This window comes from Macaca mulatta, chromosome 3 (genome assembly GCF_049350105.2).
Source record: "Macaca mulatta isolate MMU2019108-1 chromosome 3, T2T-MMU8v2.0, whole genome shotgun sequence".
NCBI lineage: Eukaryota > Metazoa > Chordata > Mammalia > Primates > Cercopithecidae > Macaca > Macaca mulatta.
In genome coordinates, this window is record NC_133408.1 from 96,674,399 (window position 1) to 96,696,984 (window position 22,586).

Sequence of the window (22,586 nt, forward strand, 5' to 3'; positions counted from 1 at the left end):
AGAATCTGGAAATCCAGAATTTTGCATCACTTTTCCTGACTGGATCGTTAAATATTAACAGCAAATACAAACATTTTAAAATCACTGCAGACCAAAAAAAAAAAAAAAAAAAAGCAAAACTTTGTGAGTCTCTTTTGCAACCTCTGCTCTTTATAACTGTGAGTAAACTGGGTATTTTTAGGAGAAATGCACCAGGACAGAGATGTGGATAGATGTAGCTTTATTTCCTGCAAGCTCCTGCATCTTTTCCATCTTTGTGAGAACAGAAAGACGGAAGGGATTAAACAGCTGGAACCAGCATACATACAGAGCTACCAAATTATCACTCTTAGTTGTGACAATTTGCGTATCTACTTTTCCTCCTTCTAAGAATAGTTCTCACCTCTCTCCTGTCTATTGCCTGGTGGATGAGACCTGTATGCCTTCCTGTGGGCATCCACAGATCGCACGCTGGGGCAAGGACAATATACAGACCTCTGCTCACTAGCTAACACCACACTCTCCCCTCTCGTCCAGGAAAGTGTATTGAAGTCTAAATAAGTGAGAATGCTAAAAATAACACAATGGCTTTTACTGACTTTATTTTTTTTAAGTAAATTCATCACAATCATTGATATTTTATCTACCATTGATAATTACTTACTTGTGACACAACTCACAAATGTTGGGACAGCACGTTTAAGAAATATTTTTAAAAACAAAAATAAATTTGAAGATGCGTTGCTAAGCTTCCCAGACAGACCAGCACTCCCTGCCTCTGGGATCATCAGCCAAGGCATGGTGGGCTGGGTTGACCCCCCCAGCTCATACAGTCATATTTAGAGTATCTGGGACAAGGGTCTTAGGAACTTCACCAGAGACATTTGGACCCTTAAAATAGGACAGGAGAAATAAAAGACCTTTTTCTCCAAAGCAACCAGTGAGTTAGAGTCCAAACATTTTCATCTAACTGGCAACAGGGAACCCCACTTGGACTGGTGCTTGGATGATGCTAAGTCAAGTCCTGCTCAGTAGCAAAAACCAAGAAGGAGCCCACGTAATCCACAATCTTTCCTCCGTGAATTGATCCAGAAGATGCAGAAACTGAACCCCAGTGCTTTCCCTGTTACCTCCTCATTTAGGATGATCTGTTTCTTTTCCATTGCATTAGAAAATAAAAATTCAAAACACAGAATAGAAACCATACTCAGAAAGAAGACAGAGACAAAGAGGTGACTGGCAATTTGATGGCATACATCTCCTTGGGAGAAGGTGTCTGAATCTTAAAGTCAGACGATGACAAAAACGAGAGCAGAAACAAGTCTATTTTTTCTCTAGGTCACCATAGGGAACCAATCTAACCTATTTACAAGTGGTCTCAGGGGAACTATCTTTAAATAGCTATCTTGTCACCATCCTTTTCGTCATCTTCCACGATTGCTTTGGGTTTCTCATCCCTGAGCAATGTCACACCTGCAAAACAAAGCACAGACCTGCAATTAAGTGTCTCTAATTAAAACATTAGGCAACCTTGCTGATAGACACAGTACAAAGGAGCATGGCAACCCAGAAACCTTAGTGTCTACAAGGCTAGCTGCTAAAAGTGCCAACCCAGAGAGGGAGCTGGGTGGCTTTATCTGGCCTTCCCAGAGGTGCTCAATGAGGACACTATTCTGGTTACAAAGGGATGCACCACCTGGAAGTCAGAAGCAGCCTTCATCTTCTTCTCTAAGTTCTGCTCCTAAGCTTGCAGCATGGAGGGATAGAAAGTAACCAATTGCTTTGCACTCACAGTTCTGCCACTCACTTAATCTGTGTCGGGCCAGAAAACACATTCACATCTAAGTCTTCTCAATATAAAATGAGGACAGTAACAATTATTATAAAGGATTATTGTGACAATTAAATAAGATATATGTCACAATATCTTATTGTGCAACTAAACAATATCTTATAGAGCAACTAAATGTCGGCTTTTCCTTTCCCTTTAATATTTGCTTGTTTATTTACCTTTCGAAAAGAACTGGTAAGCCTCAAGAAGTCAAACTTAAAAGCATTTTACATCCAGGGAAATATTGAGCTCAGGCTCTGGACATGCCATTTCCAAATGTCAGTACTGTACCAGGAGGTGATGACGTTCACATGGTTTGGAGCAAAATGAGAAAATAAGGAAAGTGTACTGAGCTTTTCATATGGCTGTATGCCTACACTTTTAAAAGCTGTTCTTTATTTTGAGATTATTTTTTCTTCTTTTGGGGATTAAAATATCCTTTGTTTTATGAAATTTTAGAGATGTTAGAAGGTTTTTAAAATGCAGCCTTATAAAGCAAAATAAAAAGTTGCTATTCCTATGTTGGGCTCCACAGTATTTTGTTTAAAAAATGTACTGGGCCAGGCATGGTGGCTCATGCCTATAATCCCAGCACTTTGAGAGGCCGAGGTGGGCGGATCACCTGAGGTCAGGAGTTAGACAGCAGCCTGGTCAACATGGTGAAACCCCATCTCTAGGAAAAACACAAAAATTAGCCAGGCATGGTGGCAGGCGCCTGTAATCCCAGCGACTCATGAGGCTGAGGCAGAAGAATCCCTTGAACTCAGAGACAGAGATTGCAGTGTGCCAAGATTATACCACCGTACTCTAGCCTGGGCAACAGGGCAAGACTCCATCTCAAAAAAAAAAAAAAAAAAAATTACTGGTCTCTGAAATTCGGAAGTCTGAGCACAATTTTCTGGACTGATCACCCCAGAAAGGACCAGCCAATAAGGGTCACATGGTTCTGCTCATCCTGTGAAGTAGAAAGTAAGGTCATTTAATGAAAGGTCAAAAAGCTGTGATGGAAGGCCAGTCCTCCATGGTCCCCATCATCCCACTCCAGCCAGCTTCCCCACCACTGCCTCGCACTGCCTCCTTCCTTCTTTTCATAATGAGAGGCCTTCCAGTTCATGAAGCATTTTATAAAGATCTACACTTGAGAAAGAGAAGCTGTGCACCACAAGAGGCCTTTCTACCACACTGGACTCCATTCAACAGCAGCAAATTAATGAAAACTATGTGTTGATCTTAATGACTATTCATTTGTTTCAGTTCCTAGTTTGTTCACATGGGTTCTTTACCAATTAGCTGGTATTTATTGGAGGAGAAAAACAATTTCAAGAGTCTGGCTGAAACCACAGCTTTTGCATAAATCACTTATGAAACACAGTGGGAGATATTTCTCGTACACCAGCTGCACAGAGATTTGGATTTCTGTTTGGAATTAAGGCTAGCATGGCAGGAGAACATAGAGTTAGCTATGCCGAGCCCCAAATTTTTCCATCCTTCCTTCTTTGATATCTCTTCACATTAAGCCAAAATGGAGTTGATTCAAAGTGGGCAAGAGCCTTTAAGTTCCCAAATGCAGATCAACTTTCTGGTTACTTTTGGTACCCTGGAAACTTAATCATACGAGAATCTGCTCCTCGCTGACTCCCCCAAAAGTTCCTGCTATTTCAGGAATAAGAAAAGCCTGTTAAATCATCACAGCCAGCCCTTCCCAAAGTAGGCTGGGCTGTCCACAGGAGCACAGGAGATAATTTCAAGTAGAGGGTGAACCAGCATTTTATAATAATATAGTTAAGAATTAATTTTAATGTCTTATAATGAAAAAATATATGGTAGCTCATGGAAATCTTGATTTCTTGGATATCATTGCTTAGGATGAGCCTTAAATCAGGAGTATCTACATATCAGCACTGCGTTCTTGTTCTTGATGCTTTGGTGACATGAAGATGGACTGGGTTTGGGAAGCACTGGTCTGGTTTAACCTCCTTCTGACCCTCATGCTTTCAGCGGAAGCAGAGGTGCACCATTAAAGGAATATGCAGATCCTGAAAGCAGAAAGCTTTGCCTTTGGTGATCATTAAGCCTTGAGCACTCACTTAACCTATCTGAGCCTCAGTTTATTCACCCATAAAATTGGAGAACAAGTAATTTGTATATTCCACAATGTGTGATGTCCCCAGATAGACTTAGGCCCACATTGTGGCTGCAGTCACATCATACATGAACCTCTGTTACAGCATATTTCACATTGTAGGAATCACCGGACAATACATCCTTCTCCCCTATTGAACCATGAGATTCTCTAAGGATATGCTAACATCTGGCACCAGACTTAAAATACAGTAGGGATTTAACAAATGTCATTTCCTTCCCTTCATCCTCTCTCTATACAGAAGAGTTTAGGGAACTTGGCTGCTTGTAAGAGCTTAGTGGGTTTTAAGACCAAGGCTGCCAGTCCGAAGTCTCCAAGGGCCAATCAGCTTTGCAGCAAGCTGTTTTAGAGCACAATCCCACCCAGAGCACCAGCTAAAATAGTTCATGCACATTACATTATGGTCTCAGGGAGCCAGGGCTAGGATACCACCTCCTCTGATAAGTCACACTAGACAGAATGTTCTATTCCCAGCAAGACAGAAGACGTATCACTTTCAATGGACATCCTGGTCCCTTTCTCGTGTAGAAGTGCAGGATTTTGATCTTTGATGTCCCAAACTGCCCAAATGTCCACAACTCATGGACAATTTTCTAGGAGGATTCTCTTCAATGCTTCCAGCCTCATTATGCCTTTTTCATGGTTCCATTTGCGACAAACCTCTAATAACACTTCTTTCGCTCTGAAGCAGGCCTTGGTTACCCAGATCTGACTAGTCAGAACCAATGCTCTCTGCCATGCAGTCACTGAGATGAGGGCCCCTGGCAACCATAGGCCAAGCTGGGAGCAAGCCTGAGTCTGGCAGAGAAGCTTGAGATGACCCCTTTGAAGGGCTGTGCTCGCAGTTGGAACCTGTCAAGTAAGCTCATTAACTAAGGGGAGTGAAGGTAGTTAGCAAGAGATTTAGAAGAGAGACTGGATCCTTGTCCAGTTTTCACTTGCCAAGGGCTAATGAGAGATGTCTCCAGAGTGTATTTGTCTGTGAGTTTCTCTCAACACCCTTATTAGAACCAATGTGAGTCCTTCTGAACATCTGCCGAAGGCTCTATCCTTATCAGCTTAACTACCATTTCGATTACTGCCAAATCTTTAGCTACTAAAAGGCGCCTCAAAAATAAAGTACTTCAGCTAATATGCTAATGAAATATAGAATCACACAATATCTGTAATTGCACTTACTTATGATATAGAGATTTGCTGATTCAAGGAATTCCATAATGTGTACAGAGGCTATGGCTATACAGCCTCTCCCCGTCCCCACCCCCAACTCTTGTTTACTCTGTGTTGTTTGATAAACATTTTTGATTCAATAGAGAAGCTACTCTCTTAGGATGTAGATATTGGGATGTTGGCAGCTCTCATGTCAGGTAAATGAGCTCAACCCATTAGGAAGTTCCTTGAATCAGCAGGTTTATACAGAGAAGTAAAATGCTGTGGCTTAGACAATTCTCACCTTCAGAAATGGTTTGATTTATCTCACAGAATATAAGATTTAATAGAGAATGGAAGGAACTAACATTTGTTGAGAGTTTTTTTTTTTTTTTTTTTTTTTTTTTTTTTGAGACGGAGTCTCGCTCTGCCGCCCAGGCTGGAGTGCAGTGGCCGGATCTCAGCTCACTGCAAGCTCCGCCTCCCGGGTTCACGCCATTCTCCTGCCTCAACCTCCCGAGTAGTTGGGACTACAGGCGCCCGCCACCGCGCCCGGCTAGTTTTTTGTATTTTTTAGTAGAGACGGGGTTTCACCGTGTTAGCCAGGATGGTCTCGATCTCCTGACCTCGTGATCCGCCCGTCTCGGCCTCCCAAAGTGCTGGGATTACAGGCTTGAGCCACCGCGCCCGGCCCTGTTGAGAGTTTTTAATAGCCAAGAATTCTGCCAAGTTGTTTATGTACTTTATTTAATTGTGTTAACAATGCTGGGAGACATATTTATGGTCCCCTTTTAGATTTATGGGCAAAATGAAGAAAGTTTTACAGTTTATGTTAATTGTCCAGGATCACAAAGCTAGTATGGAGCAGAACCAGGGATGAAACCTAGACCTTTGTGAATCCAAAGCCCATGTTCAATTTTGTATACTAGGATGACTCCCTGCCCGTAAATATTTTTGTTTCTCTACCAAGTCTTCTCCTAGAAGGTCTTCAGTAAAAACAGATACAAGCATGAACAGAAAATAATCAGTCTCCATTAGGTATTGCAAAATTGTGATTGCCAGATAAAATATCAAACCAGCATATATGTAGTGAGTATTGCTATGTAGAAGTGATTGGACTAGATATGAAGATCAATACCAGAAACATAAGGCAGTCACAGCCAGTCCTCATGAATTCATCATGCAAGTTGTTGATGTAAGTCAATTTAAGCAGCAGCGACAATACAGGCAACAAGAAGAATAAAGACAATACTAAACGAGATGACAAAGTTTTGTGTATTTGCATGCCGTGACTAATACAGAGTTAGTTAAGAATAGAAAACAGTCATTTTGGACCTGAAGGAGTCTGATAGCAGAGGCTTTGAGCTGGATGACTATTGAAAGGTAGTTGGGACCTGGACAGAGGCAAAGCCTGAGGGAAAACATGTGATGGATTAGAGGATTCACCTAGGTAGGAATGCACTTAACCTATGAGAAACACAGATGAGGGAGGTTCAGAGCTTCCCCTGGTCCTTGGGCCATTTCTCCATTACTCATGCTCTGTACCACCCTGCCTAGCTCTGCTCCTTCCTAGCAAGTCTGAAAACATGTGACCCTGCCTATGCTTCTATTTTCTTCTCATCTTGTTTGGAAACAACAATCTATTGGTAGAGACAAAAAAAAAAAAAAAAAAAAAAAAGGTGAAATGTTGATTTAAGCCATATCACAATTCTAAGGCAGAATTTCCCATATCGTAGCATAATCTATAGAATGACTAGACTAGTAAAACTAATAGGTAGTACCAAAACAAGTTCTATGAAAAATAGATCAGATCTGGGTTATACAAAGTCAAAGTGATTCCTTTTGCAGGACTTCTAAAAAATTTTATTACAGGCATACCTCAGAGACGTTGCAGGTTCTTCCAGATCACTGCAATAAAGCAAATATCACAATAAAGAGAGCCATACAAATTTTTTGGTTTCCCAGTGCACATAAAAGTTAGGCTTACACTATACTGTAGCCTACTAACTGTGAAATAGCATTATGTCTTTAAAAATAATGAGCGTAGCTTAATTTAAAAATACTTTTTTTGCTAAAAAATGCTAATGATTATCTGAGTCTTCACCTGAGTCTTAGAGAGGCTTGCCTCAATGTTGACGGCTGCTGACTGATCAGAGAGGTGGTTGCTGAAGGTTAGGTGGCTGTGGCAATCTCTTAAGATGACAGTGAAGTTTTCTGCATTGATGGACTCTTCCTTTCAAAGTAGATTCTGCTCTAGTATGTGATGCTGCTTGAGAGCATTTTACTCACAGCAGAACTTTTTTCAAAATCGAGTCAATCCTTTCAAACCCTGCTGCTACTTTATAAACTAAGTTTATATAATATTCTAAACCCTTTGTTGTCATTTCAACAATGTTCATAGCATCTTCACCAGTAGTAGATTTCATCTCAAGAAACCACTTTCTTTGCTCATCTCTCAGAAGCAACTCCTCATCCATTCAAGTTTTATCATTAGATTGCAGCAATTCAGTCATATCTTCAGGCCCCACTTCTAATTCTAATTCTCTTGCTATTTCTTTTGCAGTTACTTCCTCCACTGAAGTCTTGAACCTCTCAAACTCATTCATAAAGGTTGAAATCAACTTCTTCCAAATTCCTGATAATTTTGATATTTTGACCTCCTCCCTTGAGTCACAAATGTTCTTAATGGCATCTAGAATACCAAATTGTTTCCAGAAGGTTTTCAATTTACTTTGTCCAGATCCATCAGAAGGATCACTATCTATAGCAGCTCTACATTTGCAAAACATGTGTTTCTTAAATAACAAGACTTGCAAGTTGAAGTAACTCCTCGATCCAAGGGCTCCAGTATAGATGCTACATTAGCAGGCACGAAAACAACATTAATCTCCTTGTGTGCCTCCATCAGAGCTCTTGGGTGATGACGTACATTGTTAATGAGCAGTAATAATTTGAAAGGGGTCTTTTTTTGGAGCAGTAGGTCTCAACAGTAGGCTTAAATTATTCAGTAAATTATGCTGTAAACATGTATGCCTTTATCCAGGCTTTGTAGTTCCATTTACAGAACACAGGCAGACTCAATTTAACATAATTCATAAGGGCCCTAGGATTTTCAGAATAGTAAATGAGCATTGGCTGCAACTTAAAGTCACCAGGGCATTATCCCCTAACAAGAGAGTTGGCCTGTCCTTTGAAGCTTTGAAGCCAGGCATTGACATCTCCTTTCCAGCTAAGAATGGCCTAGATGGCATCTTATTCCAATAGAAGGCTATTTCATCTACATTAAGAAACTATTGTTTAGTGTAGCCACTCTCACCAATTATCTTAGCTAGATTTTCTGTATCACTTCCTGCAGTTTCTACATCAGCATTTGTTGCTTCACTTTGCACTTTTATGGGAGATGGCTTCTTCCCTTAAATATCGAATCAAATTCTGCTACTTTCCAACTTTTCTTCTCTGTTAGCTTCCTCCCCTCTCTCAACCTTCATGTAATTAAAGAGAGTTAGGACCTTGTTCTGGATTAGGCTTTGGCTTAAGGAAGGGTTGTGGCTGGTGTGATCTATCCAGACCACTGAAACTTTCCCCGTATCAGCAATAAGGATGTTTCACTTTCTTATCGTTCCTGTGTTCACTGGAGTAGAACTTTTAATTTCCTTCAAGAACTTTTCCTTTGCATTTACAGCTTGGCTCTTGGCTAACTGGTTGGTACAGGAGACCTAATTTTCAGCCTGCCTTGGCTTTCAACACGCCTTTCTCACTAAGCTTAATCATTTCTAGCTTTTGATTTAAAGTGAGAGACGTGCAACTCTTCCTTTCAGTTGAACACTTAAGGGCCCCTGTAGGGTTATTGATTTGCCTTATTTCAATATCTTTGTGTCTCATGGAATAGGGAAGCCAGGGGAGAGGGAGAGATATGGGGGAATGGTTTGTCAGTGGAGCAGACAGAATACATACACCACTTATAGATTAAGTTCACAGTCTTATATAGGTGAGGTTTGTGGCACCCCAGAACAATTACAATAGTAACATCAAGCATCACTGATCACAGATCACCTTAAAAGATATAATAATAATAGTAATAATAATAATAATAAAATTCTAAACAGTGCAAGAATTACTAAAATGCAATACAGAGACATGAAGTTAACATGTGCTATTGAAAAAATGGTGCTTGCTGCTGGAAAAATAGACCTGCTAGATGCAGGGTTACCACAAACATCCAATTTTGTTAAAAAAAAAAAAATCAAAATCTGAAAAGCACAAAAAAGTGAAGAAAAATGGAATGAGGTAGGCCTATATTTAATTAACACTGCAAACCTCTAGTATGGAAATATCACCCTGTAACAATTCCTTCTCCCCTTGGGAAACAGTCAGACTTAACAAACTGTGACTGTTGTGTATTATTCTTAAATCAGTTATTCCAAGATCTCTGGACCCCTTGACCCATATTAAAACTGCTCTGAAAGAAGACAGAATACTGCCAAAAAATCATCTGTGAAGGCCCTTTCACTGGGAAACCGTGCTGGCTTGCTCCCCTCTCTGTTAGAAAACAGGAACAGCTTTATCCTTCATGTCCCAATGAGGTAAGAGAGCTGTGATGGGCCATCACAGTTGACTCAGTGTTGAATGAGGTAATGACTGATGCAGGATGTTACTGAGGGCCAACAGATCCTGCCCAGGGAAATAATGAAGGCAAACCTCACAACCTTTCCTCTTTCTGAGCGAGTCATCTTCTGGTGTCCAATTTGCCTGACTGTGAGTTTTAGAGAAACCTCTTTTTCCTGCTTTAGCACCAAATATTTAATTATCTCTCCCACCTAGAATATAAACACCATGAGAGCAAGGACTTTATCTTTGGGGTTTGTTTTCCAGTGTATGCCCAGTACTTCAGCTATGCCTGGCACACAGTAGACACTCAATAAACATTGACTGAGCAAAAGCCAAAGACATCACTGCCTTAGGACTCTTGGATTTATCTTTCCTGTCTCAAATACTCTGCTCAGTTACCCCCATGGCACACCCACGTTTTCCTGAGGTCTCTGCTTAAATATCCCTTCCTCAGAAAAGGTTTCTCTGTGCACCTTGGAAATCTAAAGAAGCAATTTCTATCTCCCATTCTTCATCTAACTAACTTTATTTTCTTCACAGCATTTATTCCTAGAAGACTTTCTATTACGTATTTATCTATATGGTTATTGACTTTCTTCCAGTACCACTGCCTAGAACAGAGCCCAGGACATGACAAGTACTCAGTAAATATTTGTTAAAAGAAAGAAGACAGTTTGAAGATTAGACTTCTGCATGTCCTAAACTCCTTGTACTTTTAGCACATGTGCATGATCTCAGAAGCTTGTATGTAGTCAGCGCTTAGAAAAGCTGGTACGTAGAAATGTGTGTATGTGAAAGAGAGAGAGAGAGAGTTGTCCCTGGCATGACTAGGTGGGGTCATAAACCCACCATTCATCTTGGTATACAGGTAAGTGGTGAACACGACGGGATGGATAGAGGTAAATGGATGTGGGAAGAGAAGAAGAGGTGGAGGAACAAGGACAGAAGTGCAGAGAACACAAATCCCATTGAGCATAGAACCAGAGCCTCTAATGTAGCTGGGGATCTCAAGCCCCTGACTGTTTTTGTCGTGATGTCTTCTTCTGAGCTGTTTTTTCAATTTTTTTCTTTATTAAATGAAACAGTGGGGAAATAGTTTTATAACAACAGCCAAATTTTATCTTCTCCCCAGAGTGTTTCTTCTATCCCTATAATGCTAAAATTCCAAACTACAGCGCAGATCAGTGAAAAACTGCCCGAAGGTGAGATAGACCTGGGTTTGAGCCCCAATTCTGCCACATTTTAGTGTTTGATCTTGATCATAATTTTATCTCTTCATTTATCCATCTAGTCATCTCATCTTTGATCCAACCAATTAGCCAATTAGTCATCTATCAATTTTATCCACATAAGACTTTAAAGCAGATGAGTAAGTTAATTAAATTCTCTCAGTTTCTTAATCTGTAAAACGAGATAATAGCCTCTCTATTACATTAGTTAATTTATAAAAATCCATGAGACATGACAAACTGAGTGCCTAACATTTAGTAGAAACTCAATAAACCTTAGCATACTTTCCCCTCTGTCACTCCCCCAACACAACCATCTGTATAAAATGCACACATACACACAGAGCCATACTCTAGTCATGAATGTACATGTCTTATTCCCCAACTTGCACTGGTCAAGGACAAGGACTATATCTCACAGAGCAGCTCCTTTACAGACTGGGGCTGTACTCATAGTTCAGTATGATTTTTTTTTGTTTGTTTGATTTGACACATATTAAGATAGCTATCCATATTTCTGCATCTCTTTTTCTGTCTCTCATTTTGAGGATTTGGCCAATTAGTCCAAGTATCTCAGGAGAACCAGTCATAAGACCCAAAATCTGTGGAAGCCTTGGGAGGAGGGCATTCCAGCTCTTCTCAAGGACCCATGACATTTCTATTCCTTTGGCTCAGTGAATTCAGCCAGCTCTGCTGAGGCATGAGTAATGCTCTGACGCTTTCCCATCCCCAGATCAGCCTCTGGGGAGCTACTAGTGGAGATAAACCTAAAAGGTAGCAGTGAGTGTGGCTTCTCCCCAGAGCACTTCAGCACAATGCAGCTTGCTGGGCCAGGACAATGGCCAGGCCTTGGGGACCTCCAGATGGTAAGGCTCTTGACCTGTCCCTGTCACCCCCTGCAAATGCCCTGCACCAGCTTTTTTACCTGCCGCAAAGGGGGACATGTGCAGGGCAGGTGTGTCTTTTCTCCTTGGCTTTTTCTGTTCCAGGTCAGTGTTATGAAGAGCAGGAATCATTTTGCCCTTTGGATGTCTCTCCTGAACATCATATCTTTTAATTAAATGTTCTGAAAACACACCTGCATGGTTAGGGGAACACAGAGAGAAACAGGGTCAAATACATATATTCTAATATATGAGGACTATGCATATTTATAGACATCTGGTGAAGACAGTCAATATAGCTTTCCAAACTTACTTTAATAAAGCAAGTCTTTTTAATAAGAAGCATTAGTATTTATTGAGGCTCCACTAGGAATGTTGTCCATACAAAAGGTTTCGCATGCTTGATTTTATTTTAGCCTCACAAAAACCCTGAGGAATTTAGTATTATGGCCACCATCACATAGCTGAGGGAAGTGAGGCAAAGAAATGTGCCCAGGGTATTACAGCTCATAGGTGTCCGAGAGCAGTTGAGCCCAAATTTTTCTGCCTCCAAATCCCATCCTCTTCAGTCAGAGAGGTTCATTTGATGTACTGCAAACTGTGTCTGCACACTTATGCCCTGATACCTCCACCCTCCTGCTTTCTCACCTCTATGCTACAGTGAAATTTTTCTCCGTCATTGAGTAACTCTCTAAAAACAGCCTCTTGCATAAAATTTTCCACAATTCACTACCCACACTGAGCCCCAATGGTCCTTTTTAAGAACTTCCTTATGATGTCACTTCTTACTGCATATTTCAGCTATTATGTGCTGTTGTTATTTCTTAGAAAACTGAAAGATCATTCCCAGAAAGATCTATGTTTCATTTGCTTTGCAACCCTCAAGGTGTGCTGTGAACAGAGATGACAGTAAATTAGTGACCAAGAGGGAGGGAGAAAAGAAAGCAAAGCAAGGCAAAACTTTTGAGAATAAGAGAATGTCATGCATCACATCCAAGGGTGTTACAGAGACATGTTAGCTGTTTGCCAGACTGCTTTGCTTTTCTCTTGAGCATTGAGCTGGACCCATTTCCCGACTTTCCTCATTGTCAGGTGAGGCCTAGTGACTGATGAAGGCCTGGTTCATGTAAATCTCCCTGCCAGTCCTCCACTCTGTCTACCTCCCATGCCTGCTGGACGTTGGTACTCATCGTGACTGTGGAAGCTCGTGGTGACTTTGTTCACCATGTGTTTATGATGTCAAAACACATCAGACTGGTTCCCTGAATGACTCTTTGGAGCAGAGCTTGCCTTCATACCCCATGATTTCACTATTGGTAGGTAAAAAAAAATAAACTTTTATTGTATTAAGCCCCTAATATTTTAGAATGTATCTGTTATAGCAGCTTGCTATATTGTAACTAACACAGAGATACAGAGGTGGCTAGTGCACAAATTACTTTAAAATACCTGAATGTTTAAGGAAAAATGTGTACGACCAATGCAACCTAGTTGCAAGTGGCTCTCCTTTAGAGCTGTGCAGATGACTTTGTCCATTACCTGGTATGAAAGGCGGGATGTGCAGCGCCGGTGTATCTTTCCTCCTTGGTTTTTTTTGGTCTGACTCAACATTCTGGGTGGCCTGTACATTTTTTCCCTTTCTAGGCTTCTTTTTGAGATCACAGTCCTTAATGAACTGGTCTGAAAGATCATCTAATTTTGACAGGATACAAAGAAATAAAGAATATAACATGACTAAGGATCCAGTCACAAACTGTTTGGTTCCTAATTACAATTGATGATGGTGCAGAGGTGATTTGGCCTGAAAAGGAAAAGTGTTTATTTATTATGGCCTAGTCTACAAAGGACTTTATTAGCCTTGCATACATTCATATAACAAAATCGAAAACTAGAATTCTGTAAAACTCCAGATTAAGGAAATTCAAATGGATGGATCACTGAGGCAAAGAAAACTTAAAAAATATGGTCCAGCAAGCCACACAGTGGGTTTGAGTTAACTTTCTGATGGGAGAATAGGCTCTCTCTGCTGAATGTGCCTCCATTCTTTTTGCTCAAGACTTGCTGTCTTTGGAGACCCCAAGGGCCAGTACGAAACCTAAATTTCCCTCGATCTTGGAAAGGTTCCCTCGGTCCTCAGTGAATTTCTCACTTGACTTCATCATTGTGCCAGCTCCATTCGCCTGGTGATCCAGGCCTCAGGTTTCATATTTGTCTTTTCACTGTTCCTGGCTTTGTAACCCTCCTATTTGCCCATCCTAACTCAATATCCTACTGTCTTCTAACTCGTTTCTTTACTTTTCTCAATCCTCTGCATTACCCCACCAGAACTTTGAAGACTGGTTTTACATCGAGTCCATCAGAAGTCGTTATGGGTAATGAATCCAATCTGATCATGCCCTGCCCATTCAAGTCTCTCCTCTGCTCCCTCTTACTCCTCTGTCCTTTGTGTTGCTCTGCTTTGGGCTTCGCTGTCATTGTTTCAGCCATGGTTCACTGTTCCATAATGGTTTACCCCCTGCTCCAGACACAGCCTTTCTGGAGATTAAGGATTACAGTCTTTTTGTAATTTTATTCTTAATTGCCTCTCCCTCCATTAAATGGATGTTGAATGGTTAAGTGGGGTCAAGTTGATCTGAGTTCAAACATGGACTCTTGTCATTTTCTAGTTCTGAGAACTTGGACCTTCATTTCTGGAAACTTTAATGTTCTCCCAACATTTAGAGTGGGGATAATACTAATATTAAATCAGTGTGTGTATGTGTGTGTGTGTGTGTGTGTGTGTTTGTGTGTATGTGTGTGTGTGTTAAGAGACAGAGCTAAATTTGTTAATGTTTGTAAAGCATCTGATACATTTGATATATTTCAGATGTCCCAAAATGTTCACTCTGGCCATTGCTCACCCTCTAACCTTCCTCTAAATTTAGGGGAAAGCTTCCCATCTTCATAAATCTATCTGTACTAACTCCAGTCCTGAAGGTTCGTTCTCATTTTCTTAATATTCACAGCATTTTTGTTCAAGTAACATATTTAAAAGATGATCTGGTTATTATTTCTGCATGTCTTCTCTGACCTCTTTACTGATAGGTGCCTTATCTTCTAACACTTCAGCAGCAATTAATAAATATTTGTTGAATGAGTGCTCGAATGAATAAACTGGAATATATTTTGTATAAGGAAACATTCTGTTAGGATTCAAAGAAGCCACAAGACAGTGAAGCTTTTTGTCTTCTTTGGAAACTCTAACTATGGTCTGGATATAGTCTGGATAGATCTACAGATATGAATAAATATGGAGAAATTTTAAAAGAGTAATTGGATATTTTAGTTCCTTCCCTTCCCCTTCATTTCCTTCTCTTCCTTCTCTCTTTTTTATTTAAAAAGTATTCAGGTAAATTTCTCTCTTTCCTTCTCTCTTTATTATTTAAAAATTATTTGGGTAAATTTCCTTAAAATGTTGAGGATTAAATGTGTTAAACTTTGGTGGGTCTAGATGCAACTCTGTTATTCATTCATTTATTACCCCTTTTCTGATTTTTCAATGCCTATGCTTTATCAGTTGTTAAATATGTACACCATCCCTGAACATATGATTTCATTGAGTTCTCCTGCTAAGTCTACAAGGGTGTTATACTCTTTTCTCCATGTTGAAGATGAGGAAACTGAGGCTCAGAAAGCCAAGTAAAAAGCTGAGGGGTACACTGCGGGCAGGTTATAGTATCAAGATTAAACCCAGCCTCTTGGGACTATGTATCCTAATGCCCGGCGGCAAACACAATTTTAAAAGTTTATTGCCACATAGCACAGCTAATCTTTCCCCAATATTTTACATGCCGTAGTCATCTGTTGAATAAATGAACGCTGCTCTGAATGGATACTGCCCTGCTGTGGGTCTCTGGAGGTACAAACCTGTCATGGGCGACAATTCAACCCCAGGATGCTGCTCAGTGCACAGCCATTTGCTTTAATTTTGACTTTTACTTCAATTGCACTTTTCCCCATTTTTGGAGAAATCTTGAACATAAAATATCTTGATGGCAAACGGGGAGAGGGGAGAGGAGGGGGGAGTCATAACCAGGCGAGGCATAGACAAAGACTATGAATATGCAAAAGGCCCATCCATCAAAAGTCTGAGTGTCTCATTTTTAGAAATGGGTAGAGGCAGAAATGTTTCTGGTATTTTCATTACAAAGGTTATGCAAAAAGTCAGTTCTGGAAAGGAAACAGATTGACAATAAAGCAGAAAAAGGCTATTTAAAATTCTGTCTTGATAGGCAAAGAGAGATATTTGAAATATTTTATTGGCGCTGCACATGGGGTAAAAGTGTGTCAGGAAATACTGGAAACAAGCTATACTGACGCATTCCATTTATTGCCTCAAAAATGCTATGCCTGGGACTCTGTCAGACCCAGAAAAAGAGGACGATATTTCCTCTCTCTCTCTTTCTCTCTCTCTAATGAACTTCTCACTGGTGCTTCAGCTAATATTTACATGGCAGACTCCACAGACCCATGGCTATTTGCCTGCCCATCTGGTGTTGGCTGTCACCAGAAGGCACAGACTATCAGGTTTCAGGGGGGCCTCTCTCTGACTTGCCTGCAAACCTAATGGCTGAGACACCTCTGCTTTGACTTCCATCACTGACATTCACAATCAATCATTTGTTTACCTAAGTGGCTGCAACGAGGGTCTAGCTTGTCCAGTCTGTCTTCTGAGAGTTCCAGTGGCTGCATTTGCTCAGTGGACATCATCAAATGAGGGTGGGTGGATATATTTCTTCTCCAGCACTAAGGAAGGATAAAAACAGTGAATAAATATGGCTCTGTTTATTCATTCATTCATTCATTTACTAAGTAAATATATTTGTTGAGCACTTGCTATTGTGTTCCCAGTTCAATCCTGTTTCTTTATGTATGCTTCTTAAACTTCCCTATTAGAAACTCTAAACTTGGGACTTAAGCCAAAATAAAATGAACCCTCCCACCCTCACACTGACAGATTTATCGGTAATTGTCATGTATCAAATGTCCAATATTTGCCCTCTCTCAGAGACACTTTTAGAGTTTCAGAATGAGCAATTGTCAAGTCTGAATGAGAAGTGAGTTAGCTGAGAGTCACAGAAAATCATGGTTAAACCTTGCCTATGTTTTTTCTGTTGAGTTCTGCAAAGTAGGATTATGTCTACTTCACAGAAGAGGAGACAGAGGCTCAGAAAGTTTAATTAATTTAATCACATGTCTATTTAAATAGCTAAGCCTATATCCAGGTCCAGTCCTGCTGACTTCCATTAGACACCCGAGTCTCTTAAAAATAAAATGAGTCCTTTGAACCCGAATTGAATAAGGCTTCTGTTGTGGGGTTTTTGTTTTGTTTTGTTTTGTTTTATCATTACATTCTATAACTATTGTATAAAGTAAGGAGACTACCTCCCATCCACATTATGATGGTGGTAGAAACATGGTAGGAGAAAATCTGGGTTTTGGATAGATCTTTATTTTCTCCCTTGGGATTCCAGACATGAGAACAAATCTGTCTCCCTCCCCACCCTCCATTTTTCCTGGAAAGCAGCTTTCCAGAGCTATCAGTTATAGCCATTGCCCAGGAGCAGTGGAAATCCAGAATGGATATGTGTCAGGCCTGAAGGAGAAATGCATTAGCTGAGATTTATAGAAAATCTTCATTAGAGCCTGGCTAGATTCTGTATATTGAGTTCTTTTTAGATAATTTATTACTCTTGTCCTACCATAGCAAGAGAGGTGGGGGAGGAATGAATAAGATTAAAATCACCCAACCAATTCTTTTCTTTTGAGATTCCTTGACAACCAGCATGCAGATGAACACACAGCCAGTTGTGCTAATGTTTCAAGCTCATAAAATGAGTTCAACTCTGTTGTCTTTTGAGGAATAAACCGGTTTTCTCTGCAAAGGCGGAAGAGTCTCTTCCTTTATGTGCTGAGATCACTGGATAGCAGATGGAGCTATTAACTGATCACTTGAGCACGGCTTTTAGTGTCACTCTGTGCAGACTGTACTGAGTGACTTCAGTAGAAATCAATTCAGACCATTGTTTTCAGTGTTTGTATAGAGATTGTCAACTCCCTGCGACCATCAGGAAGTACGCTGTTAGCTTGGATGGGCCATGGGAACATCACTCAGGATGAGTGCTGAGGTCTCAAGGCAGCATCAAATATGGTCTTACGCACGTATTTAACCAATGTTCTTCCACTTCAGGCAAAGTCACGGGCCCAGTCATACACATTATGTTGAAAATTATCCCATAGAGGATCCGGTGAAAATATTCATTCCTCAGAAGAAGAAACTGAGGCTCGAAAATCTTGAAATGACCTACCATTAGTAAAACACTTAGGATCAGAGTCATCATTTGAAGCTAGGCACTTACTGTCTACTGCAGGTCCTATCTGGTATTAGTACCTTTCTCCTTCTCCCCAACCCTTGAAAGGTAAGGTGTTTTTTAACTTGGATCCTATGGCTGTTCTTATGTGCCTAATAGCAGATTATTTATTTTGAATCTGGACTCTTGAGTCAAATAGACCTAGGTTAAATCTCAGCTCTTAAACTGAAAAGCCATACGACTTTGATGAAGTTGCTAAATCTTAAAGATGTAGTGAGAGTAAATGGAGCCTAATGCAATAGCATCATTTTTGCCCCCTCTCCCCACAAGCTAAGGCTGCTACAATAAAATTTGCAAAGGCTAACATCTTTGTGGTGCCCACACAGTCTGGCACCCAGAAACATATGTCCCTCTCTGTCCCCCGAGCTTACCCTGAGTTTCCTCATCTGAAAAATAGAGATAATAATACCTACTGGGCGGAGTAACTGTGAAAATGAAATAGCATAGCTGCATGCTGAGCACATTGTAGGCACAATTCAACTGGCAGCTATTTTTATGTAGTGTTGTCTATCTACCATGCTAGATTTTTGGCTAAGGAAGACCTGTTGTATAATGAAAAGATTCTAAAAAGCAATTGAACTTTTCTTTCAGATGCTAAGCCATGGGAGGTCCAGCCCTCCTCTGAGCAAAGCAGCTATGGCAGCACCAGACTAGAAAAAGAAAGCCTGCCTCTGGCCGATGAATTAAATAATCAAACATGTCAGAGGCCCCTGGACAAGGCGAGGGAAACTAGTGATTCATCACAAAACTGACACATGCTTCCTCCGCAGCATAGCTCATCTTGTCTATGGGAGAAACAACACTATTTTAAATCAGTGTGATTTAAAGAATGATGGTGGTGAACCAGCAAGACTGTTTGCTAAGGGGCTGAGAGACAATTTCCAGATCTGGGATTTTACATTACAAAAATATCCCATGCTGGGCAGGGATATGTTTTGCTCATGGGATTAGAAGATACTTTTATCATGAATGATGTCATTACGGACTTCTTGGAAGAAAATTTTCGCACAAAGAAAAGAACAAGTAGGTAGACAGGAAAGACATTTGGAGTTTAGTATTGGCTTATTGATAATTGTCATAGCCTGTTAGTATAATGGCCCCATCTCCCAACTCACTCTCCATTTCCATCCTCAGTGAGAAGAGGTGCTCTTTATGAGTGAGCTGTTGTAAGACATGAGCCGGTCTAATTCTTGACATAGGAAATGGAATATTTCCATTTCCTATTCCTGACTCTGCCCACGCCTTTCTCTCTTTAATTCAGTCTCTACCCCAAGCAGGTGTCATAAAGGGATGCTGTACTTGTTGGGCTGCCCAGGGAAGGTTTCATCATCTTGCTGTAATTTGGGAACTTTCTAAGCCAACAGCTCTTTCTTTCATGCCTAAATAGTTGGTCCTCTGGGTCTTCAGATTTCAACCAAAAGGCTAGGGCCTCCAGAGAAGCTTGTTGTCTAATACTTCACATTTGGGGGTGTTTCATAAACTGTGTCTACTACAAAGACTTGTGACTTTTTAACATCCTCGTGCCACTTATTGGTTCAGTGTAGGCTCTGAATTCTAACACTCACACAGAGACGTGGATTGCCACTGTCATTGCAGTATCAGCCACCCACCCTTATGACAAGCCTGGAGCCAAATGTGCTGTGGAAATCAGCACTCTTTAAATTATATAACAGCTCTAAAGGTGTCTCTAGGAGCACCAGCAATCACATCCATTATTTCTGCCGCAAAACTATGAATATTCACACTAAGCGACATAAAAGACAAACCACAAAAAATTCACATTCTTTCAGGTCAGGCTTTGCTACCAAATGAGTTTGTGTTGAACTTAACAACAAACCTTTTGGTTTTCAAAATGTTTCAGATTTCTTAATTAGAGAATGAAAGATTATTGATCTGAATTATTCTTCTGGTGGTGGTTGCTTGACAGAATGTAGGTAGTCAGTGTAGCATGCAAGATACCAAGAGATATGATTTCAGGATTTGAGAAAGGATTTCAGGACTTCAGATTTTAAACTCTTGTGACTTGCTCTTACTAATCCTTACCTTCCTTTTCACAAGGGACAAAACCTTTCTTTTCACAGAGAGACACTTGTAAATGCAAATACCACTAAGAGCAGCAATATGTAAATTGCTGTCACAATACACAGGGATTGTTAATGACAAAGGTCACCTTCTCTTTTGAGAACAAGACCTGAAAGGGGGAAGAAACTGGGTGCTAGAAAAGGGACCCCACTATATCGCAGAAAGGCAGGCACACCAGCAGAGCTGAAACACATTAGTTGGTTCGGTGTGTGGTCAAAAGCTGGTCTGGACATTTTGTCTTTTCTCTTATCATTGAGCAATTTTCTCAGTTGGATGTGAGAATATGTGTTTTAACTTATGGGAAGAAATTTCCTCTCACCTGTAAGATTGGATGCTGTGAGTCAATATAAAGTAGAAGCCAAGGTTTGGCTGCTTGTACCACTCTCTAGCTGGGTGAACTTGGGACAGTTACCTGTTCTCTCAAAAATTTAGTTTTCAAATCTGTTAAATGGGAAAGATAGTGGCTCTTCTCCAGGGTTGTTGAGAGTATTAACCATAGAATGTGCATGCATGGAGCCCCAAGCCCAGGTCCTGCACACACATTTTCCTGAGTGTAAGGGGCCTTCTTAGATCTTTCAGTCCTCCGTTTGTGATTATATGTCTATCTAAATTGATCCACCAGAATTATCTCCTTAACCCATCTCTGGCCTTTTCTGAAGCTGGCAATGAGATGAGAATAGTTCAAGACAAAAACCAACCGCAGAATACCCATTTCTAAGTCTTGGGAACATAATAAAACTGATTCTCAGAAGCAAGTTGACACTTAGCTTACCCTACGATATTCTAAAGAATATGCCCCAAAGTAATCAGGTCTTGATTCACTTGATGGAATTAAAAGGTAGAAGGTTGTATCCAGCCTATGTGGTGTCTCGTTAACGCACCCTCTGGCTATGTAAAATACATTTTCATTGTCAAACCTCTTTTTAAGCAGAGGATTGAATTCAGGTCAAAAAGTACCATCTTTTAAAATCAGATTTGTTCATTTAGGAAACTAAATTGGCAGTATTCCTGGAGGAGAGTCTGACTTAAAGTAGGGCATGGAGATGTGCTTTGAGACGCATACTTTCTGTACTTTCCCCAGCCTTGGAAGATAAACCTCTCTATCCTGTGTGAATATGCAGATACACCAACTTCATCTTGAAACTTTGCAAATGAGTTTGTGAGGACTCAGGCTTTTACAAAACACAGTTCCCTCCCTTGGAAGAATGACTTGAAAGTGGTAACTTTTTCTGCTCTCCACTCAACCCCAGCTTAGCCTTGCTCCCTGAAGCACAACCCCGTGCCACCAGCTACAGCCTTCTTTGTCCCAGTAACTTACTGGAAACTTGCTTTTCTCACCACAAAAGTTCTTGGAGTAAAAATCTGAAGCACTTACCAATCAGTGCAGATGCAGGGAAGAGAAGGCGAGAGACAGGGAGGGCGTGTGTGCTCACCGAAGCTGGGCCTGGCTCCTCTGCGGCAGTGGCTGCTGCTGGCCGGCTCCAGCTCCTCTTATCTAGGGACCAGCTGCTGCTGTTGCCATGGGGATGCTCTGTTTCACAGGCGCCAGGGCAAGGGGGATGGAGAAGGAAAGAGGACTAACATCTCCATCGCTGCTCTCCACAGCAATAATTGTACGTTACACAAGTACAATATAGAGTCGTGCTTTGAGTTTCCAGTGTGCACACCAGAGAAATTCAGACAAACCAGCTACATCATTAAATTCCCATGCAATAGATTTTTTGGCCTGATTTTGTAAATATGGAAACTGAGGCACAAAGAAGTTAAGTGATGTGCCCAAGAGAGACCACAGCTAATTTTGACTCTCAAACCTGTTTGAGTTTAAATCCAGAGTACTTTCAATAACCACTGCTCCTTCTCAAAGTACTATCATGAGGAGGAAGAGAAGGGTAGCTACTGCCAACATTTATTTAAGGCTACCAACATGCCAGACACTCTTCTAGAGACTTCACACATATCGACTTACTTAACCCTCATGCTAGCCTTGTGAAATGAGCTACTGTCATCATCCCATTTTATTGATGAGGAAGCTGGGGCTCAGAGTTACCAAATCATATGCCCGAGGTCTCCCCACAAGGTGAAGCTAGGGTTTGAATGGGGTAATGAAATGCTAGGGTCCACGGTCATAATCACTTTGCAATACCTCTCACCAAAGAGAGCATTTGAAACAGCACATAGCAAAGAAAGCAGCCCACAACTTTATAGGTTATGGTGTGCAGGTCAGAAAAACTTTCCTCCTTCAAAGGAACAAAGCCAAGTGTGCCAATATTA

The 22,586-nt window shown here is 40.7% G+C and overlaps 1 protein-coding gene across 3 annotated transcripts; it reads right to left on the reverse strand.

The window, feature by feature from the left end:
- Positions 1 to 205: 205 nt before the first annotated feature.
- On the reverse strand, positions 206 to 22,281 carry PPP1R17 (protein phosphatase 1 regulatory subunit 17). 3 transcript variants are annotated; one of them, NM_001193720.1, is given in 5 exon segments: positions 206 to 1,452; positions 11,865 to 12,017; positions 13,363 to 13,515; positions 16,491 to 16,608; positions 21,691 to 22,281. In NM_001193720.1, coding segments are annotated over 4 exon segments (468 nt in total). In that variant the 5' UTR covers positions 16,573 to 16,608; positions 21,691 to 22,281; the 3' UTR covers positions 206 to 1,372.
- Between the last annotated feature and the right edge of the window lie 305 nt (positions 22,282 to 22,586).